This window comes from Chlorocebus sabaeus, chromosome 20 (genome assembly GCF_047675955.1).
Source record: "Chlorocebus sabaeus isolate Y175 chromosome 20, mChlSab1.0.hap1, whole genome shotgun sequence".
In the NCBI taxonomy this organism is placed as follows: Eukaryota; Metazoa; Chordata; class Mammalia; order Primates; family Cercopithecidae; genus Chlorocebus; species Chlorocebus sabaeus.
The window spans coordinates 69,562,364-69,576,164 of record NC_132923.1 but is presented as its reverse complement, the minus strand read 5'-3'; the positions used below and the strand labels follow the sequence as shown (position 1 = coordinate 69,576,164).

The following is a 13,801-nucleotide window of genomic DNA, read 5'->3' as shown; positions in this document are numbered from 1 at the left end:
TGAAAAGCTTGAAAGAAAGTAGGCTCTGGAGACACATATTTCAAAATAAAATTTAGCATACAGCAATCCTCTCTTGTCCAAATATTATAACACTGTACTTCAAGCCTTTGATATTTACTGCACAGATGAGAACCACCTGGCCACCCATAGCTATGAAAAGGATATCAAATGTGTTTTTCAGTCTGATGAATTTTTATTTTTTAGTAATTATTGGGAAGGGAATGTTATTGAAGTATAAGAAGATATTTTATTGAAGCAAAAATGCCTATGTAAACTTTATGCCAATATTAAATCATTGGAGAGACAAGAAATAGCCGTCTGAATATTAGTTTTTAAAAGCACTCATTTATGTTGGGGCACCGTGGCTCACGCCTGTAATCCCAGCACTTTGGGAGGCTGAGGCGGGTGGATCATGAGATCAGGAGTTCGAGACCAGCCTGGCTATCACGGTGAAATCCCATCTAAAAATACAAAAAATTAGCCGAGCATTGTGGCACATGCCTGTAATCCCACCTACTCAGGAGGCTAAGGCAGGAGAATCACTTAAACCTGGGAGGCAAAGGTTGCAATAAGCCAAGACTGTGCCACTGCAATCCAGCCTGGGCAGCAGATGAAGACTCCATCTCATAAATAAATAAATAAATAAATGCCCTCATTTAATGATATAGTAGAGAGCCTTTCATAATTTATATAAATATGACTCAGAGGAAAACTTTTTGGCATATAATCCATTGTTCATTATCTGGAGCTTTTGTAACATTAACGTGCAAAATCTAAATTCTTACTTGTGAAATTTATAATATGTGTGCATGTAAACTAGCCTCGTAATTAAGTTGCATTTATTTTCTGTGAGCTACTAATGGCTTTTGATAACTGATGATCCTTAGCAATCATACATCAATGACATTCAAGGAACTGAAGGGTCTTTAGCAGAATGTAATATCTAATATGTAATTTGCAGAATAATCTTATATCTTCCTTATTTCTTGTATTAATTGCATTTTTTTTTTTTTTTTTGAGACGGAGTCTCGCTCTGTCGCCCAGGCTGGACTGCAGTGGCCGGATCTCAGCTCACTGCAAGCTCCGCCTGCCGGGTTTACGCCATTCTCCTGCCTCAGCCTCCTGAGTAGCTGGGACTACAGGTGCCGCCACCTCGCCTGGCTAGTTTTTTGTATTTTTAGTAGAGACGGGGTTTCACTGTGTTAGCCAGGATGGTCTCGATCTCCTGACCTCGTGATCCGCCCGTCTTGGCCTCCCAAAGTGCTGGGATTACAGGCTTGAGCCACCACGCCCGGCCTTTTTTTTTTTTTTTTTTTTTTTTTTGAGACAGAGTCTTGCTCTGTCGCCCAGGCTAGAGTGCAGTGGCACAATCTCGGCTCACCGCAACCTCTGCCTCCTGTGTTCCAGTGATTCTCCTGCCTCAGCCTCCCAAGGAGCTGGGATTACACGTGTGCACCACCATGCCCGCCTAATTTTTGTTATTTTCAGTAGAGACGGGTTTCACCATGTTAGCCAGGCTGGTCTCTAACTTTTGACCTCAGGTGATCCACCTGCCTCGGTCTCCCAAAGTGCTGGGATTACAGAACATATTTTAAAAGTTGTCTAAAAGTGAATTTATCCAACAAATGATAATTTATTACCACTCATTTTATAATAAAATCTCTTAAATTAATGTTGAAACACTTGCCCTCTGGTTGTCACTTTTATAATCCAGAGCTTACTTATAATATCCTTTTATTATACATAGTTGAAATAATTTTTTTAAAGACTATCTCATGAATTAGATTTTGTTTATATATGTGGTACAGAAAAAGTTTCTGAAAATGGGCTATATTTTATGTCCAAGTTCAAGGTAGTAAGTAGTCTGGGAAATATTTAAGTCACATCACATTAAGCTAAACTATAAACTAGGGAAACACTGGGCTTGTGAATTCTTGCCATTCTTACTCACATATGATAATGACCTAGTTAGAGATATGTGAAAAGGCTTTTCTTTTCTTTTTTAAAAAGTGTTTGTCTTTTGAATTAAAATTCCTTCAAGGCAGCACAGTGACTTTCTCATTTCCTATAAAATAAACCACCATCATAACAATGAGTATAGCAACTCGTTATGGTTATGAACACATGGATGATTATGAATTGAACCTAGGAAGCTGGCTTATGCAGTCACTGAAGGTATTCATAAAGAGAGAAACCCGTACTCTGAGATACACTGCCTTTACCAAGCTCTGTTGGCTTCCTTTCTATCTCTGAATCTCCCTTTTCTATGTTTGATTTTTCTGTGGGTTGTTGTAGGTCTTTTTTCTCTTTCTCTAAGCTGCTTGGTTTTCACCCCTTACCCGCTGTTTCTGTCATCAGTTTCTTTATGAAACACCAACTGATGTAAAACTAAAAGGTGTGAATTTTTTTTAACACGTCTTCCTTTTAACCCTTTCAATGTGTACTCATATGTAGCTTGACATTTTAAAAAAATTACTAGTAAGCTTTTTTTTTTTTTTTTAAGGTACTCTCTAAAAGTGTGAATGATTCTGTAACAGAGCTCTTTTTTTTGCAGCCTTTGCTTCTCAAAATTGAGAGGAATGTAACGTCTGCGGGTGGATTGGGTGCAGTTGTTTATATCATTTGAACAGTGGGTGAGGGCTTCCTTTACTCCATAGGGCCCTTTCCTATGTCATTAAATTCAGCTCCTATCACTGAAAAACACTTTTTAAATGACCGCAAAATAAGGGGTAGGAGGAAAGAAACTACTTTGCTGTATTTAAGAGAACAGTCTTGAAATCAGCATCCATCAAAAACAAGCCTGATAGTGACACTGGGAAGAGAGCAGCCACATTTTCCTTCTAGTGGGAAAACATTCTTGAATTTGGGCTCAAGGTGCCAAGACATGCCTGAGAATATGCACAGGTATTGAGGCAAGGTGATCTCTCACCACTTAGAACACCCAGGAAGAGATGCCAAAATACTGATGAATCAGCTGTTCCTTAGTGCTCTCTTACCAATATGTGTCTCTGTCCATTCGCCATTTAAAAAAGTCTTATTTGCAGTTTATGATCTTGCTCAACTCTCTTACAGCCAACAAAAGAAGCATTGCATATTCATTCATACTTGGGGCGGGGAGCAGAGTGGTAAAGGAGAAACCTTTTCCCATCATGATGACAGCAGGGGTGAGGCGTGAATAATCCCTGAATGGGGGAGAAAATGAAGAGTTACCAGCTCCAGCCACCTCTTCCCACATTGAGAAGCTAGGAAATTCATGCACTCATTTGTAATTTTAAAATATTGCCAAGATAAGATAGGTGTGAACAATGAAATACAAGAGGCTATTTTAAATAGCAAACATTTGATAACAGTCAAGCGTGGAGGATTGGCAATTTTCTCTACAGATTCAGACAGTAAATATTTTCAGCTTTGCGGATCATACGATCTGTCACAATTACTAAATGTGCTGTTGTCACATGCAAGCAGCCACTGACAATACCTAAACAAACAGGCATGGCTGTGTTCCAAATAAACTTTATTTATGTATGCTGAAATTGGAATTTTGTGTAATCTTCACATGGCACTAAAAAGGATTCTTCTTTTGATTTCAACCATTATCAAAACCATTTGCTTACAGGATGTATTAAAACAGGCAGAGGGCCAGATTTGGCCCCATGGGCCATAGTTTGCTGATCCCTAAGCTAGCTATACTTGAAAGCATCATATTTGTGTCTTTTTGCCTGAGACTTGAGAATGAATGATTATTTTCTCTCTAAAGAGATTTATATCAGACACTTTCACTAACAGGAAAGTGTTATGTTTGAGATTCAGTAACAGTCCCTAAACCCTTCTCTCCTTCACTTGTTCTCCTCTAAGCTCAACACCTATCTTGGTAGGAAGGAATGACAATTCAGAACTCTTTTCAAGAAGTTATATGAAGAAGAGCAGAGACATCAAACAATCCTTTGTTGCTTTTGTTTTTAGGATCTGAGATAATACAGTGTATTTGCAAGGGGGTGAAAAGGGTCCAGCAGAGAAGGAGAAATTAACGACACAGGGAAGGTGGGGATAATGGCTGGAGAGATGTCTTTGATAAAGCAAGAGGGAGTGGGGTCCGGAACTCTAGCTAAGGAGTTGGACAGTGATGGAAGTGGGGATGATTCATCCACTAGGACGTCAGTAGCAGTGCTGTGTTAGGGAATTGATTGGGGGAGTTTGAACGTTTTCATGGTGCAAAAAGGAGGGAATTTCCATCTGATTTCTTCCTTTTGCTCGGTGAAGTCTGAGGCAAGATCATCTCTTTTTCATATTGGTGACTTCTTCCACTTTAACCCTACAGTTTTTTCCTTTACAGACAAAGTAGTTTCATCTGACTTCCATTTCTCATATTTGTATGTTTAGTCATTTGTACCCATTTCTTTTGAAATCACTTGAACATATTGGCCTTTGTCTTTTTTTTTTCTCATGTGCCTGTAATAGTTTTATCTGTATTTTGCTAGATAACATTGAGGTTAGAACATTCAGTGATTCTGTGACAGTTGAATGTCAAAGATTCTCCTCACTATTAGCCCTTGTGTTGCTTTAAGCAGCATGATTTACACCCCTGGTCATGAAATGTTACACTTTGAGACTCATGCAGATTCAACTAATGATTTCTCTCCTATGGAGGTATACATTGCAGGTGGGCAACATTAATGTTTCAGTTTACTTGCAATTTACCTTGTGAAAAGAGTGTAATTCTAGAATTTGATTCTTAGCTCTGTAATAATCTGTTAGGTTGTGGATTTTTAATGAGTCAGTGTCACCTTTAGATTTCTTACCAATATGTAATTAACTGAAGACATGTACTGCTGCGGTACAAGTCAACTGGCTTTGACACTGAGCACACCCAGGTTTCCAAACCCTGATTCTGCAAATATCCAGATTATCTAGTTTGTGGAGTATTCAGATCTTGGTCAATGTAGTGAACTGTAATGGGAAAAGCAGAGTATTCAGGGAAAGTGAGACCTGGCTTCAGTCTTCAGCTTTGCCATTTACCAGACCCAAGTCTTTTGTAAATCATTTCACTTTTGCCAGCCTCCTTGTCCTCAACTATAAAGCAGGTGTAATCATATGCAACCTTGCATTGTGTGAGGGTTAAATGAGATGATGTATATAAAGTGTCCAGACACCACCTGACAGTAGGTGGTTAGTGAATGTCACATCCCCTTTCCTTTGTTGCCTGTGCTTTTTTTCTTTTTGCATCTAAGCTAGCAGATAGAAGTCCCAGGTTTGATTCCTGGGCCACTCTTCATATTCCTGGAGAATTAAGAGCATTTTCAAAATGTTTTACATAAGCATTTCTTACCTCTAAGTCCTCACTGCAAAGGTAAATACTACCACTACTGGAAAGGAGAGGAAAGAAAAGAAGTGAATGTTTAGAAAAAACAAAAACAAAAAAGAAAGTAGAGCAAGAGAGACAGGAAAAGGAAGTGACAAAGGAAGAGGATAGAAGAAAAAGAAGGCCCACCTGATGAGGGATGGAAGTACCACAGAGAAACCATCAGCTTTCTCAGAGCCGGGCACCTGCACAGTGCAGAGCCAAGGCTATGGGCTTTGGGATAAAACAGATTTGTGTTCAAAGCCTGGCATCTCTGATGATTAGTTCTGGGACCTTAAGCAAGTTCCTTAACCTTTCAGCACTTCCGTTTTCAAATGCGAGAAACAAGAGCTACTCTTGCTGAGCACTCACCACGTGTCAGCACGCTCCACTGAAATTCCCACTCTGCCCCGTGTGATGTGTGGAATTATCACCCTCACCTGACAGATGAGGGAGCTAGCCAAAGGATGTGGTTAGCATTTGTTCAAAGTCACAGAGCTGGGCTTACCCTGCAGACCTGGCTCTGAAGCTCACGCTGACTACTGCACTGAAGCTGCATCATGGGTTTGAGGAGGACTGGAGATGGAGCTGTGGATGGACCCACACAGCACCTGCCCTCTATGTGCGGGTACTTATGTTGCCTTTCTCTTTTGCTCTTCTCTTCTCTCCTGTTATCCAGGTGGTGGGACTTAATTTTCTGGAAATTTCCGTCTGGTTAGATGGAACTTTCTAACCTAGAAAAAACCCCAGTGCAGCCTCCCCTCAAATACACTCTAAGTTTCACTGTTGAGGAAATTAGCTTGGTGCAGCTGAAGCCTGTTTTCAGGAGTTGTTGTTTCTATTGGTTCCACTCCTGGCTGTAAATCAAAACAAATCTAAGTGACTTGATGGTAGGGAAAACAAAATGACTTTACTCACTCATGTGAGCATGAACTCATGCACACACACACTCACACTCACACATACACACAGGAGTTGATTATTTAGTCTCTTTGCAATGTGTTTGGTTGAAATTAAGTTGGGCCATATTTGACCATTGTCTTACAGATTGGTGGTTATTTATTTAATCAGTTCAGCCTGAGGTTTGGCATTAAATAATATCACGTGATTTGTTCATTCATTATTTAACAATTATTAGGAGCCTATTATATTCTAAGTGCTGTGCTGGGTATGTGGCATATTAAATGAGATATGACTTCCCTTTAAGTAGATCATTGTCTAATGATCACAAACCAAATAATTATACTATAACATGATAAGTCTAGGAATGGAGAGGAACACAAGGTTTGTCATTTATATTAGTGTATTTTTACAAACCAAAAAGTGTTTTTCTATATGAGTTATATCTTCTCTGTTGAGAATTCTTTCTGCATTCTAGTAAAAAAAAAAAAAAAAAGAACCACATAAACTTTATTTTTATTTTTATTTTTTTGCTCTGTCTTATGGTGCTAAAGCCACGTGTACTTTCCTTGGGTTATTTTAATAACACGTTTTAAGAGTAAGTTAAGGCTGGGTGCGGTGGCTCCTGCCTATGTAATCCTAGCACTTTGGGAGGCCAAGGTGGGTGGATTGCTTGAGCTTAGGAGTTCGAGACTAGCCTAGGCAAAATGATGAAATCCTGTCTGTACAAAAAATACAGAAATTAGCCAGGCCTGGTGGCGCCATCTGTAATCCCAACTATGCAAGAGGCTGAGGCAGGAAGATTGCTTGAGCCTAGGAGGTGGAGGTTGCAGTGAGCCGAGATTGTGCCACTGCATTCCAGCCTGGGCAACAGAGTGAGATCCTGTCTAAAAAAAAAAAAAAAAAGAGTAAGTTAAGAAACAAATTACTCACCATTTTTTTTTAAATTTGTTTTTAAGGTAACCTTGTTTTTCTAACTTTTTGGCCAAAGATACATATGTTCATTGTTAAGAAAAAAAAAAATACTGGGACACACACAAATAATTGCAGTTATCCTCTAATTCTACTCTTCCAGAATCGTTTGCTGAATGACCAGCTAACTTTCAAAGCTTTTCTACTGAGTAAATACATGAAAATACGTCTTTTTTTCTCCTTTCAAACAGAGCCTACTGGGATGTTAGATGTCTGGTACATGAAACGACACATTGACTACAGTAGACAACAGATTTCTCTTTTCTGGAAGGTAAGTTTTAAGTGTCAACTTAAAACTCAAGGGAGTAATATTAGTTTCAAGGCAGAAAAAGACCTATTTGCATAGTGGCTTTTATATGAGGCTTCAATGACTTTGCTAGAGCTCATTTTCTCAGACATATTCATGACACATCATCGTGTCATGTGCCTTTGGTGGATAGGGGTGAGAGCTGAGTTCCTTCTTCCACACAGTCACATCATTTCAATCTGCTTCCTATGAGATCAAGGTCTCTTTCCATCCCTGGCATTTCCACCCTCTGACCCCAACTGCGTCATCTCTTCTGACTGTTGTCGCCTTTCTGCCCACCCCCGTCTCCCCTACATAAATATGTCCAGCAGTGACCATGTCACTTCACTGATTCTCTCTTTGGGAAACAAAAGATGAAAAAGCTGTGGATGTGGATATTTAATAATGTTTTTTAGGTCACTGAAGAGGGAGAAGGAGGAAAGAAAGCTGCCCTACTTTAGGAATAGTAATAGTGGTAGAAAATAATACAAACAGGCCAGGTGCACTGGCTCACGCCTGTAGTCCCAGCACTTTGGGAGGCCAAGGCAGGCAGGTCACTTGAGGTCAGCGGTTAGAGACCAGTCTGGCCAGCATGGCGAAACCCCGTCTCTACTGAAAATATAAAAATTAGCCGGGCATGGTGGCATGCACTTGTAATCCCAGTTACTGGGGAGGCTGAGGCATAAGAATCCCTTGAACCTGGGAGGCAGGGGTTGCAGTGAGCCAAGATCATGTCACTGCACTCGAGCCTGGGTGACCGAGCAAGACTCCATTTCAAAAAAAAAAGAAAATCATACAAACAGGAATAGAAAGCAGCCCTTCCTCAGGAATGGTAGTAAAACAGTAGTAAATTAGATAACTTTCCAGAAAACAGTGAAGCCTGACATTATCATAGAATGTGAAAGTTTCACAAAACACTGAAAGCTGGCATTGCCATTTTATTTAATCCTGACAAAAACCCCCTGAGGTAAGTACTGGTATACCCACTTACCAGTAAATGAGAAAACAAATGAATGAATGAATGAAAAAATGAGTATCAGAGAGACGAAAGAGAGGAAGTTCTTGCCCAAAGTCACCCAGCTACTAAGCGCAGACCCGAGACTGAAACCTTATCCAGAACTGCTGCATCGTGACTCATCTTAGTTGAAGGGAAATGCTGTGCGATTCGAATTGAGCTACTGATTGGCATACTCATAAGAGGTTTCCAGGTGAACCGCACTCTTTATTTCTCAGAACTCACATCCTCTTCACTACAGCTCTTCCAATTAAGGATAGGAAGTTTTGGAATTATGAATCTGAATGAGCACAAAACCAGAAGAATAAGAATAACAATTATAAAGTCCTCTGATGGGGCTCACATGATGGGTTTTGATCACTGTACTCTTCTTCGGCTTTAAGAAATGAGTTATTTCTTCTTCTTTCTCCTCCCGGTCTCTCTCATACATACATAAAATGTCTGGTATAAGAGGAGACTACTATAAATAGCCTGGTGAATCATGATCAAGCTCTTCACTTTGAAACCAACACTGCAGCTCAAAATTTATTTTGAAATGAATCTACTTTTAATAGCAAGACAATTCTCAAAGCAGGACATTTAGAACAGTCATAATTTGTGAATATTAGAGAAGAACCCAGCCCAATTTATTTCCTTTTCATGAGGAAGTGACTAGTTAAAACCAAAATTCCTCCTCTCATGTAAAGGTTTCTCCTCCAAAAATGTCCTCAACAGTGATCTGGAAAGATAATGCTACGTGTTAATCTATTCCATGCCTCTCAACTCAAGGGTTTCTCTCAGTAGAATGAGGGTAATGATACCAGTATCTGCAAAGCTGACAAGACCATTGTGGGGATCAGCAAATGAGAGGACACAAATGTAAAAATCATGAGGGCCACTAGTGTAAAATTCAACGGTGCTGCATGATGCATGTTTATCCTAATGGTGAAAGCTCCATGCCTGCGTGCTTCTCACTGTAACAGAGTTTATAGTGGACATCATCATGGTTCTCTGAAAACAGCACCAGAGTGAAGTCAAAATAAGTATAGGCTGGCCACGAGTGATGCTTGGTAAATGTGAGTATGCGATTTCTTCTCTGCTGCCTTGATTTTATTTCTATCTTCACAAGGTTTAGGTTCTGTAATGAGGTCTTAGAATTTGGAGGGACTTCAAAGCTCTTCTAGTTCAGCCTTACTTTCATTATAAACATGGTTCCTACTCCTGCCAGGACAGGCAGATGTCTCAGTGGGGACATTCTGGGACAGGAAGAATCTCACTTTGTAGTCTGCCCATGCCATGGTTGAACATCTCTTATTGTTTAGAAAATGTTTCCTTTTGTGTAGACAGAACTGTGGGCCCAAGAAGGATGCTTGGAGTTGTTACTGGCTTATAATAAGAAACCAAAAACGGCCAGGCGCAGTGGCTCATACCCATAATCCCAGCACTTTGGGAGGTCAGGGTGGGCAGATCACTTAAGTCCAGGAGTTCGAGACCATCCTGGCCAACATGGTGAAACCCTGTTTCTACCAAAATACAAAAAAATTAGCTGGGCGTGGTGATGACCACCTGTAATCTCAGCTACTTCGGAGAATGAAGCAGGAGAATCCCTTGAACCCGGGAGGCAGAGGTTGCAGTGAGCTGAGATCATGCCACAGTACTCCAGCCTGGGTGACAGAGCAAGACAAAGAAGGAAGGAAGGAAGGAAGAAAGGAAGGAAGGAAGGAGGGAAGGAAGGAAGGAAGGAAGGAAGGAAGGAAGGAAGGAAGGAAGGAAGGAAGGAAGGAAGGAAGGAAGGGAGGGAGGGAGGGAGGGAGGGAGGAAGGGAAGGAGGAAGGAAAGAGAGAAAGAAGAAAGAAAGAAGAAAGAAGGGAAAGAAAGAAAGAAAGAAAGAAAGAAAGAAAGAAAGAAAGAAAGAAAGAAAGAAAGAAAGAAAGAAAGAAAGAAAGAAAGAAAGAAAGAAAGAAAGAAAGAAAGAAAGAAAGAAAGAAAGAAAGAAAGAAAGAAAGAAAGAGAGAAAGAGAGAGAAAAAAGAAAGGGCAAAAAGGTAAGCACTAGAAGCTTCTATAACTTCATGTCAGATGGTGGTCATCACAAGCCAACCTCAAAACCTTCAGTGACTCTCTAGTCTAAGAGGCTCCCCAAGGAAAGTTGGATCCAGTCCTAAACTGTCACAGGTTAAGTCCTTTACTGTCAAACCTGGGCTTCTTTAATGGCCCCGCACAGGCGACTCAACTAGGGGTGGGAATGGAAACACTGGCCAGAGTTACTGAGCAGCCCTGCTTAGGACCACAGAACCACAGAGTTATAGACCTCTAGAGCCAAAGGGATTTAACTGTCATATAGTCTCACCCCACAGTTTAAAACATGGAAACTGAGGTTTCAAGAGGTGATGTCCAGTGAGGGGATTTCAGGTGATTTGAGTTCACTCTTATCCCAGCCTCTAACAGGGATTCCTCATGCCACTCTCAGGCAGGCTTGGGAATTCAAGGGAATACCATGGTACAAGGGAGTCATCTAAGTGTCAGGCTAGAAGGAAAACTCTGCAGCCAGATCGCTTTGTGACAGGGCCCAAGTCATACCTCACTGGGGAAAGGGAGCAAGGGCGTGTGTGGTGGTTCTTTTTTTTTTTTTTTTTTTCCCTTTGAGCAACTCTGGGAAACCAAATGCAAGAAACACCCACCACTGCAAAGAAGGAAATTTCATGCATTGGCATCAAAGGAAGCCCCAAGTAAAACCCCATTTGTCTGTGAATAAAGTGAGAGCACATTTCTCTTGCATATGAGGAAATGTGAGATGACCTTTCACTTTTGTAGGATGTTTACATTAGAGGAGAACAACTCCGTGCTGGTCGGGTGCAGCCCCTGGGGGTTGGCGTGGGAGTATGTGTGTGAGTGTGGGTGTGAATGCATGTGAGTGTAAGGATGTGTGTGAGTGTGTGGAAGGTGTGGGAGTGTGGGCATATGTGAGTGGGGTGTGAATGTGTAGGTGTGTGAGTGTGTGTGTATGAATGGGAGTATGTGTCAGTGTGTGAGGAGGCTGCTGAAGCAGACCTTTGCTTTGTTATGGTGTGTCACTTCTTTGCCCATGCCTTAGTTTCTCCCGAAAGTGCCATTTCCTCAAGAATATCTTGTACTACTTTTTAAAATCATAGCTTTTTTTTTTTTTTTTTTTTTTTTTTTTTTTGAGACAGAGTCTCATTCTCTCCCCCAGGCTGAAGTGCGGTGGCACAATCTCAGCTCACTACAGCCTTCACCTCCTGTGCTCAAGTGATCCTCCCACCTCAGCCTCCCAAGTAGCTGAGACTACAGGCGTGCATCACCGCGCCCAGCTAATTTTTGTCACAGAGACAGGGTTTCACCGTGTTGCCCAGGCTGGTCATGAACTCCTGGGTTCAAGTAATCTGCCCACCTCAACCTCCCAAAATGCTGGGACTACAGGCGTGAGCCACCACACCTGGCCCATAGCTATTTTTGAGAGGAAAAATACTTTCAATGTTGAAGCCAAAAAGTACAGCCTAATCTATGAAATGAAACAAAAACACCTGGGTATTGTTAAAACCATAAATGCAATAAAGGTAAAAAATGTTGCTTGATTACAAACAGCCCCAGGGTTGGATTAGGCCCCTTTACAAAAAGGGGCTTTTAGCAATCCTCTCCCTCAAACTTCTTTCTCTTCTCCTTCTGTACTGTTTTACATTGTATCCTTTCCTTAATTATCTCAATCCATGATTCCCATATACTTCTTTTCTAGTTAAAACAGCATGTATATTTTTAGAAGAAAACCACCTTTCATATATATATGAAAAAGATATGAGAACCAGGTAAAGCCACATTAGCCTTTCTAATTTCCTCTCTTAATTTCTTTAGCGTCCTCTTGTTATCTTGATATCTTGTTTCAAAACAAACTTTTGAAATTTGTTTGAAGGCCGTGAGTCTGGAAGAGAAATACTCATGTTAAGCTCATTCTTTCGCTCAAAGAAATATATGAAAGCTCCTCTTTAGTATTAGACACTGTACTGCATAGCTGGGATATGAAAGTGAACAAGACAAATCCAGTCCTCATGTACTGGAGCTCAGAGTCCAGCAAGAGGACAGGAGTAGGAGCAGGATGCTGAGGACACTTGGGTGTTAGGGAGCAGTTCCAGGTTCAGCTGGAGGGATGATGGTGAGCTCGCCTAGTGAGCCGGGGAGTGGGGAGTGGTGAGCAATCAGAGAGGGACGCCTCTATGGATTTGGCATGGAAAGGATTACTTTAGTGAAACACTGTTCCATGGAAATATCAGTGAGCCACAAATGTGAGCCACATGCACGATTTAAAAAATTTTATGTAGCCAAAGTTTAAAACGTAAAAAGAAACAGGTGAAATTAATTTTAATAATTTTTTTTTTTTTTTTTTTTTTTTTGAGATAGAGTCTCCCTCTGTCGCTCAGGCTGGAGTGCAGTGGCGTGATCTTGGCTCACTGCAACCTCTACCCCCTAAGTTCAAGTGATTCTCGTGCCTCAGCCTCCCAGGTAGCTCGGATTACAGGTGTGTGCCACCACGCCTGGCTAATTTTTATATTTTTAGTAGAGATGAGATTTTGTCATGTTGACCAGACTGGTCTCAAACTCCTGACCTCAAGTGATCCTCCCTCCTCAGCCTCCCCAAGTGCTGGGATTACAGGCATGAGCAACAGCTCTCGGCCTAATAATACATTTTATCTAATCCAGTAGATCCAGAACATTGTCATTTCACCATGTACTCAGTTTTTTAAATTATTTAGATATTTTATAACCTTTTTATCCCACCAAGTCTTCAAAAACTGGTGTGTCTACTAAGTGCCAGTATGGGCACATTGGTTAAGACTCCACTCTCCAGACAGTAGCACATCTTGGCTCGGACTAGCCATGTTTCAAGGGCTCCATGACTTGCTACAGCTAGGGGCTCCCTCCCATATTCAACAGCACAGCTCCTGTGTTTTGAGAGCAATACAGAGAGAGTTAAGAAAACTCAGGCCAGGCATGGTGGCTCATGCCTGTAATCTCAGCACTTTGGGAGGCCGAGGTGGGAGAATCACCTGAGCTCAGGAGTTTGAGACCAGCCAAACCCTGTCTCTACTAAAAATACAAAAATATTAGCCAGGCATGGTGGCATACAGTTATAATTCCAGCTACTCAAGAGGCTGAGAGGCAGGAGAATCCCTTGAACCCGGGAAGCAGAGTTGCAGTGAGCCGAGATCATGCCACTGCACTCCAGCCTGGACGACAGTGTGAGACTCCATTTCAAAAAGAGAAAAGAAAAGAAAGAACACTCTTGGTTCCAAAAGTGGGGA

General features: G+C 41.2%; 1 protein-coding gene across 3 annotated transcripts in view; it reads left to right on the top strand.

Moving 5' to 3' along the window:
* IL12RB2 (interleukin 12 receptor subunit beta 2) overlaps nucleotides 1-13,801 on the top strand; it is a 97,917-nt gene that overhangs the window by 29,928 nt on the left and 54,188 nt on the right. For all 3 annotated transcript variants that reach the window (XM_038001423.2, XM_073007216.1, XM_007978358.3), the window contains exon 8: nucleotides 7,402-7,481. In XM_038001423.2, the coding sequence (XP_037857351.1) occupies nucleotides 7,402-7,481 (80 nt within the window). The remainder of the gene's footprint in view (nucleotides 1-7,401; nucleotides 7,482-13,801) is intronic.